This window comes from Mastigoproctus giganteus, chromosome 4 (genome assembly GCF_048544385.1).
Source record: "Mastigoproctus giganteus isolate SK-2022 chromosome 4, ASM4854438v1, whole genome shotgun sequence".
In the NCBI taxonomy this organism is placed as follows: Eukaryota; Metazoa; Arthropoda; class Arachnida; order Uropygi; family Thelyphonidae; genus Mastigoproctus; species Mastigoproctus giganteus.
Window position 1 is genome coordinate 164929545 of NC_143578.1, and position 14584 is coordinate 164944128.

The 14584-nt window shown below is 38.6% G+C and overlaps 1 protein-coding gene across 1 annotated transcript in view; it reads left to right on the plus strand.

The window, feature by feature from the left end:
• Positions 1-1013: 1013 nt before the first annotated feature.
• The window catches only part of LOC150087166 (nose resistant to fluoxetine protein 6-like), a 44615-nt gene continuing 31044 nt past the window's right edge, over positions 1014-14584 (plus strand). Inside the window, exons 1-3 of the mRNA XM_090372999.1 lie at positions 1014-1436; positions 7027-7280; positions 11460-11574. Of these exons, the coding sequence (XP_090229125.1) occupies positions 1124-1436; positions 7027-7280; positions 11460-11574 (682 nt within the window). The 5' untranslated portion in view covers positions 1014-1123. The remainder of the gene's footprint in view (positions 1437-7026; positions 7281-11459; positions 11575-14584) is intronic.

Consider the following 14584-nt stretch of genomic DNA (forward strand, 5'->3'; position numbering starts at 1 on the left):
TTATCAAAAAAACATTACGCTTAAATTCTGTTTGACCTATTCTTAAAATTATTGGAAATCTTTCTGAAAAAACACTGAATATATGTTTTCCATTCAAATTAAAGGTTGAAATAAGTGTATATTCTGAGGATACGACGGCAAGTTAATGTGGAGAGAAATTGCAATTTTTTTTTGGGTGGGGGGACAGTTTGCTGTCGTGCTTCATCAGAAGCTGTTATTAAGTTTAATAAATCTGGTACGATATTCTTCAGTTCCAGTAGGATGATACAAGGTAAAACACAACTCTTTTGTTCTTTAAATGGTACATACCCAACTACAATCCTGTCTTTCTCGGGTGCGCTGGTGAAGACATTCATTCAGGATTCACTTTTTAGAATAATCTCTGAAAATGATGACGCAATTATTAAAAAATAAATAGATTCATAAACAAACATCAACTTGAAATACTGTAATGGCATATGAGTAAAACTTGAAATATTCTCTAAATTATCACAATATAAATCGGGTTGTTTGGATTTGAATCAAGACAATTCAAGCCATGAGTCGATAATGGTATCTGCATATACTACGGTTGTTCTAAGGCCGGTTTGTGAATTTATAGGATGTAAAATTGTTCACTATTATGTTAAACTTTGTTTCCGCCTATTCGTAACCTCAGTACGTTATTGAATATCTGGTGGCAAATAACAGAGAAGAGAAATCTATCAACTAAACTTCAAAACTGATACCTGAAACATCAAAAGGAGAAGGCCTCTGTTTCTATTAGCAACAATCATTCTCGTTCCTTGAGGAAAACGTTAATCATTGGCTTATGCTCATTTCACTGATGTAATACCTCATTAAATCGTTTTTACAAGTTGGCAGGCTCCTTTTCGTCAAAAAAAAAGGTCAAGGTTAATATGACGAATCGTCATAATCAATGGAATATTTACTGGTACCACATATATAAACCCCTTTCCTTGTACCTCAAGGAAAAACAACGGATAATAAGAAAACAAGCCTGGTGTTTAACATCCGCTTTCACTCCTAATTTACCTTTTATTAAAGCGAAAGGTAATTTCGGGCATCACTTATTTGCTGCCAGTAGCGCAGAAAGAGGCGACTTGTCCCACTTGTTCCTGTGATGAAGTTCTTCTGTTCAATAGCCATTGTGTTTTTGTTAGAGTTTTTCATAACAGAAGCTGTGGTTGTTACAAATGATACTGGAATTTCCACAGAGAACCAAACGAAAGACAATACTTCCAGTGCACTCAGTGTTGTGGAGGTCTGGAATGAATACAATGAACAAGGGAAGAAATTGGTTAATATTTTAGTGAAAAGTATTCCAAGGGAAATTTTGGGTTTGGTGCTCGGTGCTGAAGTGTCCAACTCGTGCATGCGTGACCTCTTGAGGTTTCTTGCCAATTTGCTGAAACTGAATACGTGGGCTGGGGAAAGTAAGTTTTTTCTGCCTCTCTTGTGGTGTTTCTTTAATATTGTGATCGTGATGACGATTTATTCATTATGGCATGTGTTTGTTTGTTTTAAATAATCATGCATTTGGTTTTTAGTACATAAAGCAAAGATCACTGGCGTAATTCATTTTCTAAATCCAAAAATTTCACTTTCTGGTGATTAAAATCATCTCGAATTTCACTAAAATCAGAGAGATAGAAATCCGACAAGTTTTTTTTTTATTATTATTTTTTAATCTTTATATTGAGCTGTTTATTTATTTCTAAATATATCTGTGCTTACATTTAAATTAAATTTAATTTAAATTTACGTTGATGTTAATTCGCTCAGAGTGCTTAGTTACCCACCCGTGAGCCCCTCAAAAGGTGAGAAGACCGTCAATTTTGTGACTCCCTTTTCTTTTCACCTGCTCGCTTTACACATATACTCTCGGAGAGCCTAATACGTTGAATTCAATGAGTGTTTCATTCCTGCATATAATGAATGAAATCCGTCCACTTTAAACAAATTGTAATATACTGTGCTGTAATATTGGAATATCAGTCTGAAAATTATGAAAAAAATTTAATTATCACACCGTGGCTGAGATATTAATCTCAGGCGAGGGTTGCAAGGTATTCCTCCCAGAAACTTGAGTTTTTCGTCCAGAAAACAGAAAATCGACCACAGAACACACGAAATTTACAGATAATATACACGGAGCAATATGGCCTTAGTCGCTGATACTCCTAAAACTGAACAACAACTTGTACTTTTTTTCCCCGAAATAATCATTTTTTATATCACAGACCAACTGCAGAGTACGCAATTTACTAACACGATACATCGCCGTAGGCGCCAATTAAAAACAATGTTAACTTTGAACTTTTCAGAGCTATAGCAGTCGCTGAAGTGACAAAACAGTCTTATTTTCTGTTCCTTTCATTTGGCCATTGCTCCAGCTTCACGCCAACACAACTCGTTGTTTACGGTGCCTATAACAGCACGAATACCTGCTTATAGCTATTTTACGATGTCAGCTTTCCTAATCTTCTCACCTTGACACGTGCCATCTCCCCCAATATCGTTATTCATGTAAAGACATTTATTTCATCCATTGAGGATGAACGAGTCTTCTTGTTCGCCCTGCGCTGGAATGGTCCAGTATGAAGGAAATGAATTATTTCTCTTTAAAATCAACTGGAACGACTGCAAATTTCCACTCGGCTGCTCTGATATTCATCTCCATCCTCCGTAGGAGCAGAGTGGTTACATTACTTATCATGCATACCAAGAAGTTCAACTTCGATTTCGCTGCCATCCCCGAAGTAGACAATCCCGTCCTTTCTGGACAAGATGGTCTTTAATCACACCTTTCTGAATGAGTTTCATGATACCTTTCTTTCTGATTCCACACCTTTCTAGATCTTAAGAATGAGCAGGTTAGTCGCTCTCTGGTTTCACTCTATCACACAACCAACTTCTCCTTTCTATATAATGTCCCCATCACATGCTCTGCTTCAGCCCGCGACGGTCAAAATTCAGTCATATCTCTTTCCTCCTTGGCTTTCTCCTTCATTGACACCGTCAGCCTCCTTCAAATCATGGACATTTCAAATATCCTTCTTCCTGTCTGTCTCCTGTCCATCTCTTTCCTTCAGTTATATCTTTTAACAAGCTTTTCCCTTCCAGTACACGCCGAACTTGATTTTTCTTTCTTTTCCTTATAGCCTTTAACATATTCCTATTTCCTGTTTTCCTCATCAATGTTTCCTCGTTTCTAACTCGATCTGTCCCTTTCAAACTTCCACTTTTCAAAACCTGATATCCTCCTTCTTATTTATTACTCAGAGTCGGTCGCATAAAGCTCGATGGTCCATACAAAATATATTATTATTATTATTCCACTTCCCAAATGATATCTTAACAATTGAACTTCTACTCACTTAAAATCTTACTTAAGTGGTTGGGGACAGTTCTTCAACTGAAAAGCATTAACCAGAATGCTAATTTGATATATTTGATAATTTTCCAGAAAATATATCAGACGCCTACACTACAGTCCAAAAAGAATGCGAACACACGTCCATTTCACATTTACGTCACTGCCACTAACTTTAATAGTGTGTGGCCCACTCTTTTACTGCCATGGCACACGCCACCTTGCTGAGCAAGATTTCCACCAAAGAATGATAGAACTGTAATGGACATAGACCTCGCCCGTTTTGCAGAACAGTGGCCAGTTCAGCTACCGATGTGGGACTTACTGGTGTGGTCCTCAATGGACGTTCTAGTTCACTCGTACAGTTCATAGGATTCGAATCGGAACTCTGCGCCGGCCATCCAACTTTTGTATTTTACTGTCCTTCAACCATTCTAGGACAGCACTATGATATCGCGTGGGACCTTGTCCTCTCGGAAAAACATGGATCGATGCCAAAGAAATGCCTAATAAATTGAGCTTTAATCATCATGTAGCAATAAACAACGCTACATTGATCATAAATGTAGGCTCTAACTCCCTGAGCCCCTACTAGGACCTTTACTGTGTTTACGTATATCTGATACACCAGTTTCAAGTTTAAATACCAGAAATTTAATTTTAAAAATAAGCTTGTCATGGGAAATCTCCTTCCAGTGAGTTTGGGCCCCCAAGTAGAGCACTGATATCGGGTGGGGGATAGCCATATGCAATATCTGAGTCAGCATTTCTCAAAGTGTGGCGGGTGCAGTCCGAATGATATTAAAAATGAATGTAGATAAACATCAGTTCTAATAACCACAGTTGTTCCAGATTTGCTCTTCACGTGCCAGAGGGGAAAAGGAAAAAAAAAAGAAAAAAAGTACCAAACTAATTCCCACCTGAACTTCACTCTCGGCAATGAAATGTTAGATCGGATCTGCAGTTGGTTGATGCTTTGACAACATAAGTTCGAGAAGCACCACTCCGCTTAAATAAACTTAACCCCGCACGTCATCACAGACTAAGAGACGAAAATTTTATTACGCTGGTGCTAAGTAAGCACTCGTGGCAATGAGAAGCTGACAAACTCTTTGCGTAAGTGAGTTAAGGAAACATTAACTGCGGCGCATTATTTCCAAGGGCTTGGGTTGTCACCTGCCACACCTTTGTACAACCACACATAATAACAAAAAAATTTCCAGAATATTTTCGTGGTTGCTGGCTGTATAAGGGGTACAAACCGTGTTACTAAGCTTCTTTCTTGGATCTATTTTCCATCCGGCTTCCCTTGCGTATTCTTTGAACTCTTCTCTTCTCATCTTCCTGGTCAGTTTCTTAATACCATTAGATGTTTCTTATCACTTGTATTCCATCAGTGGAGCTACCTATAGGCTCGATCTTCTCTTCGAAGTGTTTTGGTTTTCTTGTTTTTATCCCTCTCTTTTAATTAATATACCACGGGACATTAGGAGAAATGCATAAAAATCTCTACTGCAACTGATAGGGATGCTTTTACTGAATCCATCATAGTTGTGTTTTTATATACATTATGGTACGAAGTGTCTTGTCCTTACCTCACCTGGAAATATCTGTTATCAGATGGATAAACTGGTATCATGAAGGGATGTTTCTGGCCAGCAACAATGTTCAATTGAGCTCTGGAATTCTGACGTTTATCCCTCAGTAATGAGGTTAAACGTGGGTTGAGGATAGTTTAATTGTTATGATTGCAGTCCTTTCACACCGTGTGGAATCTGGTTTCGAAGGGAGGAGCTGTTATTGGCTTTATTTCACAAGACAGCCGATTCGATCGGTTTCTTGATGGTAATTTCGTTACTGATACCATCCACCTCAATCTCTCTTCCGTTATTTAAGTTTCGTTTTCCAGAGAAATATCCCAATTTCGCTCAAGCAAAGAATAAGGCATATCATGATTTATTTCCAGAAAACCCCCAACTTCCCTTTTATTCCGCTGGTATTTTTACTTCTTCAAGGAAGTCTGTATACAACCAGTTGCTAAGAAGAGAGAAAATCTCAGAAACGGAATATTTGTATTTTTATGTACTTGAACTATTTCAAGTACATAATAAGAGATATTTTGCCCTATTTTATGATAGATATGATGACGTTGTGAGGTTTGGTTGTCAGATTGTTCTTTTGGGTTGTGGTAGTGCTTCTGGACACAATTTATCCTTCACTGCTTGCGGCTCCAAACAAAGGCAGTTTGCTCATAAATGGATTTTGGACGACTTGCATGTGTGAAAGGAATGTCTTGCTCTCCTTTTATTTATGTGTATCTTATGTTACTTGTTTTCATTTATACTTTTCTTTTCTTTTATCTTTTGAGTGCATAATTCATTCCAAAACTGAATAAGATATTTTACAAAGTTACAAAGAAAAACCTGTAATAACATTCGTCATTAATAGTGCAGTTTTTTCTGCTAAATCTTAAGCCAAAAAAGAACATAAGAACAAAATAGCATACTGTGTAAGACTATCCTGGAAACTATATGCTTTCTTAACTGCTCATCATAATCCTGAATGAACTCAGCTAACTCGGCTTGACAAATCTATAGGAAATGACCTTCCATGGCGATTCAGAGTGTTTTCTGCTCTAAAGTGATTGTGAACAGTTTGATGACATCTTCGTAGAGGTGTTTGTCCACGGTTTTAGTCCATAAGATTTTCATACTGAAATAAAAAAAAAACACTTGTAACTTCTACTTTGCTGTTGAGATATCTTACTTCGAATGCAACCATAAGAATTCCTGCACTGCTCGTTTAAAAAAATTTCATGTGGTGAAGAAGATACGGGTGGCTTTAATCCTTGACATGCATGGCATTCATTTCTGAATGCCATCATTCGTTTCTGAATGCCATCCGTGCTTCTCCGAAAACAATTAGTCCCCTTTAATCTCTCTATTTGGTCATAATTTAAATTAACTTCAGAAATATTCAGATTTCAAGACAGATTTCTTGACTTGGACAAAGTTAACCAATCTCTTTCTTGGCAAATGCAATGGTAACCAGAGGTTCAGGTTCACGGTTAGTTTTGCAGAGGGGCTTTCTTTTTATTACAGCTATATTATAATTATTCGGGGGCCCCAAAAACAATCTTTGAACGAATACGAGGGTTAGAATTCCTTTCGGAATAGGTGAACTAGAGAATGTTAATTATCGTATGATCAGTGTGATTTGATAGTCACTTGTATACAAGGTCAAACAAACCTTACGGATAAAAAGCGTGATATGTTTGATAAGGAGGTAAACAGAAATGTCTTGCGTCCTTGCGTTTTACCCTTTGAGCAGTATAAAATGACTCTTTGATTTTAAATGACATTTTAAATAAAATGACCCAATGAGTCATTTTATGCTGCTCAAAGGGTAAAACGCAGTTAAACTTAATTCCATTTTAATCCTAAAAGTCGATGTATGAAGACAAATAAATTAATTCACGATGTTTAATAATTATTTACAATTCAGATATGCTTATTTACTACATCATTTCCTATTTTGATTTTTGTACAGATGTTTGGATTATTTATTTATTTACTTTCAGAAATCATTAAAATGAAAACAGAACTGGGCCCAAATAATCCTTTTGTACCTCCTATTTTTTATTATTATAGTGTTCGATGCCACCGGTAAAATTCCTAGTGGATTTTTCACTCCTTCGATGTCTTCTCTGGGCACCTACGACCAGTGCATAGGACTCACAGTATTCAACAATAACAGGGTATACCAGGAACCAAACTCTACTGAACTCTTCCGTGGTCGATATTGTGGAATAGATTTAAATCTTTATCTACCTCCGAAAAGAGACAAAAATATTAACATCCTAGAGGTCATTGAAGAACTACGGGAATTTTCTAAAAAAGATCTGGTAAGCACTGTGTAAGTTACGATATACGAGGACAATTCAAAATACAAAGTCAATTTATTGTTATGGAAAGTGTCATATTAGAGACACCCAAGAGCTGTCTTTTTAATATTTGTAATGGTATTAGTAATGACCATATGGTGCAAGGAAGCTTACGGCTTATGCTGCACCAGCCAAAAAAAAAAAAAAAAAAAGAAGATAATAATAAAATTAAACAAAATAAATAATTATTAAATAATAAGAGAAAAGGAAATGAACAGCCTATGCGTTTCTCTCCTCCCGTAGGTAAATATCCAGCTGAACTTTGAAATTTCCCCAATCTGTCAGCCTCTACCACCCATGTAGGTAACTTATTTCAGTAATTTATAACTCGCTGGCTCAAATAAAACTTCCTGCAATCCAGTCTAAACATCTCCCTCCGTATCTTGAATTTAAGGCCCCCTAGTTCTAGACTCGTTTATAACCGTGAAAATTTCGTCCGTATTCATTTTGCTTGTGCCTCACAGAGCCTTAAATACCTGAATCAAATCTCCTCTAAGGTGCCTAATTTCCAGGCTCTGCAACTCACATATTCGAAGTCTTTCCTCATATGGACACTCTTTTGCCGATCTCACCAAGCGAGTTACCCGTCTTTGAACCCTTTCAATGAACACAATGTCTTTCTTTAGGCGCGGTCTCCATACTTGAACACAGTATTCCAACTGTGGTCTAACAATAGCCTTGAGTAATGGGATTATCACGTCCTTATTTCTACTAGTAAATGTTCCATAAATCATCGATAGGACAGGTTGCAAGACACCACCCCTGTCTTTCAACCTGTCTGCAATGCTCGGAGAACTTCATGTCTGACCGTATCGTAACACCCAAGTCCCTTTCCTCCACTACTGGATTTAGTTCAACTCCACTAAGTGTATAAGTTATTTTGGGGTTACTGTTTCCCAGGTGTAAGACCTTGCACTTTGCCGGATTAAAGCAAAGCTGCCACTTATCTGACCATTTCTGAGGTCTATCTAGGTCACTCTGAAGAAACTTTGCTTGGCGATGATCAGTAATCAGATTTGTTAAATATGAGTTTCCAATTGCAAGACCATGTTGCGTATCCTTCAGAACTCCATTTCTATCTAAATGATCCTGAATTCCACTGTCTTATTTGCCCATGTATAAATTGCGTGTATTCTCTTGATTTGCATGCTTTTCTGAACGAAAAACTCGAGTTTCCGGGGTTGAAACCTTGCTCTCTCTCTCTTTCTCTACGCCTAACACCGACTAACTCAGCCACTTTGGAAAACGTCCACAAAAATTCTTCACGTCATTGACAGGATTCGAACCCAGGCCTTTCCATCCGGTGTGGTGAGGGTGGTGATTAACTTCACTATAACAATTTATTGTTATAGTGAAGTTAATTTATTGTTATACTGACCCCCACTATAACAATTTATTGTTATAGTGGGGGTCAGGCGCCACCTGTCGTTTTTCCACATCTGCGCCGTTTGTACCGCTGTGAAGAAATACAGTACTACTGTAAATGCCAGAAAAGTGCGTGCTGTGTTGCATTATGTGTAGTATTTTGTTCTCTGGCTGATCTCCATCAGGGTCTACTGAGAGTCTCTGGCTGATCTCCATCAGGGTCTACTGAGAGTCCTAAAAAAATTATAATAAACCAAATGGAAAACCTCACTTTATTTTCGAAGCAATGCCTTTTGCTTTTCTTTACACCTATTGCAGCAGTCTGCCACCTACTGGCGTAGCCAGGTGTACAGGAGCAGTAGTGCATAGCACACGCTTCTTGATTAGACCGGGGTTCGAGCCCGTGACCACCAAATATGGAGGATGCGGAAAGGTCAGAGAATGACTACCCCATATCCCGGAGCAATATGGCCTTAGTTGCTAATGCTCCTAAAAACCAAATAACAAACAAACATAACAGACAGAATTGTGAGCAGGAGCGTTGTCCTGCCGGAACAAGACTTCTCTGCTGAGACATCGTCGGCGTTTGTCTTTAATATTTCCACGAAAACGCCTCACAGGATCTGTGTAACATATCTCTGTGACTGTCTGGCCGTTCTAAAGTTAATCCAATAGCAACATGATATCAGCATCCCAAAAAACCGATGACATCACCTGGCCAGCAGAATCAATCGACTTGGCTTTCTTTGAGGGGAGAAGAGCTATGTGTGTCCACTGTTTGGACAACTCCTTTGTCTGTGGCTGAAAGTGATGGATCCGCGTCTCGTCTACTGCTACAAACTTTGCAAGATAATTTTCTGGATCTGCTCAAAAATGATTCAAATGTTCACTTGACTTCACCAATCTTGTACATTTTTGATCTTCTGTCAACAACTTTGGGATCCATCGTGCTGACGCCTTTTTCATAGAAAGAACCTCCATTAATATGTGACACATAGATAAAAAGCCCAAGATGCTGGCAATGTACGGAACTGTTACTCGTAGATTACGCACGCACGCACGCATAGTGCCAAAAACTTCTGGAGCCATGGACGTTGCAGTTCTTCCACAGCTAGGGCCATCATCCAGGCTCTCCGCTGTTAAAATTCTGCTGCCCACTTCTTAACCATGTAAAAGGAAGCGGCACCCTCTCCCAATATTGTACCCATATCTTTATGACTTGCCATTGGTGTCAGTCCCCTTTTCCCAAATCTTAGAAGACTGCATGGTTGCCTGATTTTGTCCATCTTTTGTCATTCTCACAACTTGTTGACTTCTGTAGCTGTAATTATAAAAAAAAAAATTTATTGATGCTGCATGAAACTTTAAGTACAGAACATTAAGTATAGAAATTTTTAACACTGTACTAGTACTACCCAAGTGAACTTTTCAAATGCTCTTCGTACAAGTAATAATTTAAAACAGATTAATTTTTCTCATCACAGAAATTCTGTGGGTCAGTCTTCAGGGTGCCTGGAATTCCATCAACCTGCAACTTATCATTCCTGACATTCTCGGTGGGTATTTCAACATGCCCCTTTCGTACTAATCGATGGTTCGGACCGCTGTGGGAAACATTCTGCATATGCTCAACTTCCTTCCCTTTGAACTCCCCCCCCGGAACTCAAGCAATCAACAACCTGCCTTTATCTTTCATAATCTCCCAATGCAAAACTCAGCAGGACACCCTTCTCCTCTAGATCGGTTCATCAGTCATTAAGTGTAGAATGACTATCAAAATCCTGTCTAAATTCCTCTCAGTTTCGGACCATTCTGAAACACTCAGAAAGTTCAGACACGGATACATACAAAAAAAGTTATTCTTCTTAATGTGACTTCCAGAACCATAAGAGCATAAGTTTATTTGTCTTACTTCCTTTGAATGGGATCAGCAACTTAGCAAAACTGAAACGGAAATAGTTGTCATATCAGTCGATAAACTACAATAAGCCATAGATAAGGCCACCAGAGAAGTAAAAATTACTCTCCAACAGCCAATTCTTGGCTCAATTGGAAAATTCTTTCAATGAAATACAAAAGTGCATTACGAAATGGCGGTTGAATCAAACCGGCGAGAAGCTCGTTGAATTAAAAAAAAAAAATTAGAGCAAAATACCTCAAGTTAAGCATAATTCTTGTGCATAATATTTTCATCATCATTAACGGCAAGTAGGAGGCAAGATTCGACTTTCAACCAGTGGGGAACCGATAAACACAAAGATCTACTTGATCGTTCTAACTGCCACCAATCAGCGAACAAAATGTCTACTAAATATTCCTCACAGAATGGTAAAAGATTTAATCAACAGCACAAGATCCCAACTACAAAACACCGCCTTTGCTAAAGAAAGTGCAAATACTTCAGAGTTCATTTAACTGCTTATGAAATCCGAGACAGACAAATTCTTTATATTCATCGTGAAATTTTTCAACGTATATTGCACTGGTACGCATTTTTAAAATTATTTCTGATTTTTAATGAATATATAAGTGCAGGAATCTGTACAATTGCTGATTCAAAATTTGAAGTTGGTATTCTCTATCGTGTCAACTGATTATACCACGATGATGTGTGTGGCAAGGAGGGGGGGGTGGATCGTACCTTTATGATCTGTAATAGAAACTTTATGATCTGTAATACATGAAAAAAAAATCCGCATAATGTCGATAAATCACTGTTCAAAATGTATGATGTAGTTTATCTCATGGATCTTTACGTCTAATATCCATTTTTAGATACTGGCCAAAGTTGCTCAATATTCAAAGGCGCTCTACCTCAGCGACTTTCGCCTTGGTGTGTGCTTGCCATCTACTTGCAGCCAGGATGATCTCCAAAACTTAGTGACCCCTGGTAAGTGTAATTGTGTTTCATCATTTGCCATTTTAAACTTTCATCCTAGCTACAACGTATAGTTCTTAAATGCGTTCGACTAAATATTGTTTAAAAGTTATTAAATCGTTTTCACTTTCTTCCTTTCGGACAGAAGAAAATGTTATTCTGTTATTACAACCAATATCTTTTTTAACAAAATACCACCATCATGAAATTTCTATTTCGGACGACTTCCATTGTTATTAATGCTTTATAAGTCTCATTTAAACAAAATAGTTTAACAAAAAATTTAATACGACGAATTACACTTAGTTGGTCAATTTATTATGTGCAAATACAATTTTCATAAATTGGAACGCTCTGTGGTTTTTACGTACAGCGGTATCTCGTTTTATCGAGATGGTTCCAATAACCAAACAACATCCAGACAACGGCGATCGCGTAGTTGGAAACAGCTCGTTGATGCGAGAGGGAGGCCAATGGAGCCTAACGAGACCTGTGCAAGGTAACAGAAAGGCTGCAGTTCGTCAAATAAGAATCCGATACAACAGTGGTAACCAAAGAGGCATTTCAGAACTCACAACCCATCGTAACTTTTCACGGGTGCAGTATTACAGCCGATGAGTGAAGCGGGTTCCGCTCCAATTAGCAAAAAACAAGAAGGTGTGATTATACTGTGCTTCGGAAACAGCACTAGACAGAGAAGGACTGGAAAAAACGTTGCCTTGTCAAACGAATCCTGTTTCCTCTTATTTCACGCTGATGGAAAGACTATAACATTCCCTAAACAATATGAGTTCATGGGCCCATCCTGCCAGGGGTTAACAATGCCAGCTAGTAGTGGGAGTGTAATGGAGTAGCATTTGAAAGTCGCAGATTATGTGTAAATTGTTTCTGATGCATCCCTTCATGGCTACAGTATATTCATTTGAGAATGGATTCTTCCAACCGGATAATGCGCAATGTCAAACATTAGAATTGTGTAGAACTGGTTCCAGGAACATGAAAAGTGAATTCAGTCTATTGCGGTGACTTCTGTGGTCACTATTTCAATCCAGTTGAGCGCCCATAGGATGAAGTGGAACGTTGCGAATCTCTTCGGAGTTGAGATTCGCAACTATGCCATTTGCAATAACTGTGGGAAGTAGTCGAGTCAACCTGGATTAGCACCCCTGTGATACTCTTTGGACACCTCGTTGAGTCAGAAAAAAGGAGGAAATCAAATAGATTCCACAAAAGTCCAGTAGAAGTGACAGATGAATTAAACATATACTTCTCATCGATTTTTACAGTCGAAAGTATGATAGAATCGTTATGGAAAAGTTAATGAATAAGATATCTATAAAATAAATAGTATAGTGATCTCCGAGAAACGTTTGTTAGAAAAGCTCATAAGGTCCGTGGATATGGTAGCGAATGTTAATGAAATCATCATTAAGATGGATTGGAGAAGTGCTGATATCTCTCCGGTTTACAAAGGAGGTGCTAAGGTACAAGAAAGTTAGTTTTGACGTCTGTGGTTAAGGATGCGAATCAGAACCACCTCAAAAGAAAAAAAAAGGTACCTCTACACATCCCAACATGGGTTCGTGAAAGGGATGTCATATCTGGTAGATTACTATTACGAAGTAATTAAACAGTTAGGTGCAAAGAAGCAATTTTGTGATATATTAAGCGATGGGAGACAGAAAGTTGCAATAAATGGTCAGTGTTTAGGATGGACTAACGCAACAAGTGTGGTCCCTCACAGTGGGACCACACTTGTTGCGTATTCAGATCAGTTACGGCGACCCCTAGGAGCTATGGGATTACGCGTAATTTCCTGTCATTTAAATGCACCACTACCGATGTCTTAATAAAATCATTTGGTCCCCAAATATTGGAGACTCCAAGGCGCGCATCTAGTGTACTTATTCGTAAACGAGCTACTTATCCTTCAGGGAGCGGAGTTGAATCCCTACAATTTCTAATTTTCGTCAATAATATACTAATCCAACTATGTAAGTTTATCCAGGAGGGTGATGCACTTACATAGTTGCACTTACTAATCCAACTATGTAAGTGCATCACCCTCCTGGATAAATTTCTGCACAGGGGTGTTTCATCAATAAACAAACAACAACAATAACAATAAAGAGCGCAATGGTCCTACAAGCCTGATGGGGTTCGAGTCCCGACTTGGGGGGGAGTGAACGCGTGTCCATCTCCATCACTCTGGGAGACTGGCATAGTAATAAATAATAATAATAATAATAATAATAATAATACTATAAAAAAAATAGAGCTGCTGCGGATCTACCTCCCCAAGATTGAATTGATGGCTGAGGTATGTAGTAGCGACATCTTCTGTCAATTCGAAGAACTAACACCACCACTGCCGAAGGCAAAGCTAAACAGATCCACCTCCATAGATGGATGATGATGTTGGAGAAAAGGAAGCAAGATGCTGCATCGAGTGTGGCACAGGATAAAGTCACTTGCGTTCAGGCCGTAGGGAGAGGAGTCAGTTCGAAATGTCGGAGACGCTCTCCCGCAGAAGAGAGTGGAGCAAGTGATAATAAATAAATAAATTTTCTGTTTATACTCCGGGACGACCAAACGGTCAGAGGAGTTCACAAGAAACAGCACCGTATTCAGCAGTCATGGATTTGAATCCCGGTCATTCAAGGCACGTGTACTTATGCACCCGCGCGCCTGACCACTTGGCTACGGTGATGCTGTTCCCAATATGGCTACCACAAGAAAGGGCAGGACTATCCAGCCCAACCAACTGGAAGTACTTCCTGTGCAATTTGTAGTGACCGCTCAGGAAGGAAGGAAACGCCAACGTATGAAGTGGAGAATCGAAATGAATACGTTCATCTTGCGAACATAGTATTAAGTAACAAAGCTGGAGACCGTTTGTACTAAGTGGCTGGAACGATTTCAAGATGTTCAGGACAGCGAACAGCAGACCAGAGAAAGACCATCATCATCATGAAGAACCTGACAGTCCTTGCAATCTTGGAAAAAATTAAGCAGCCAACTA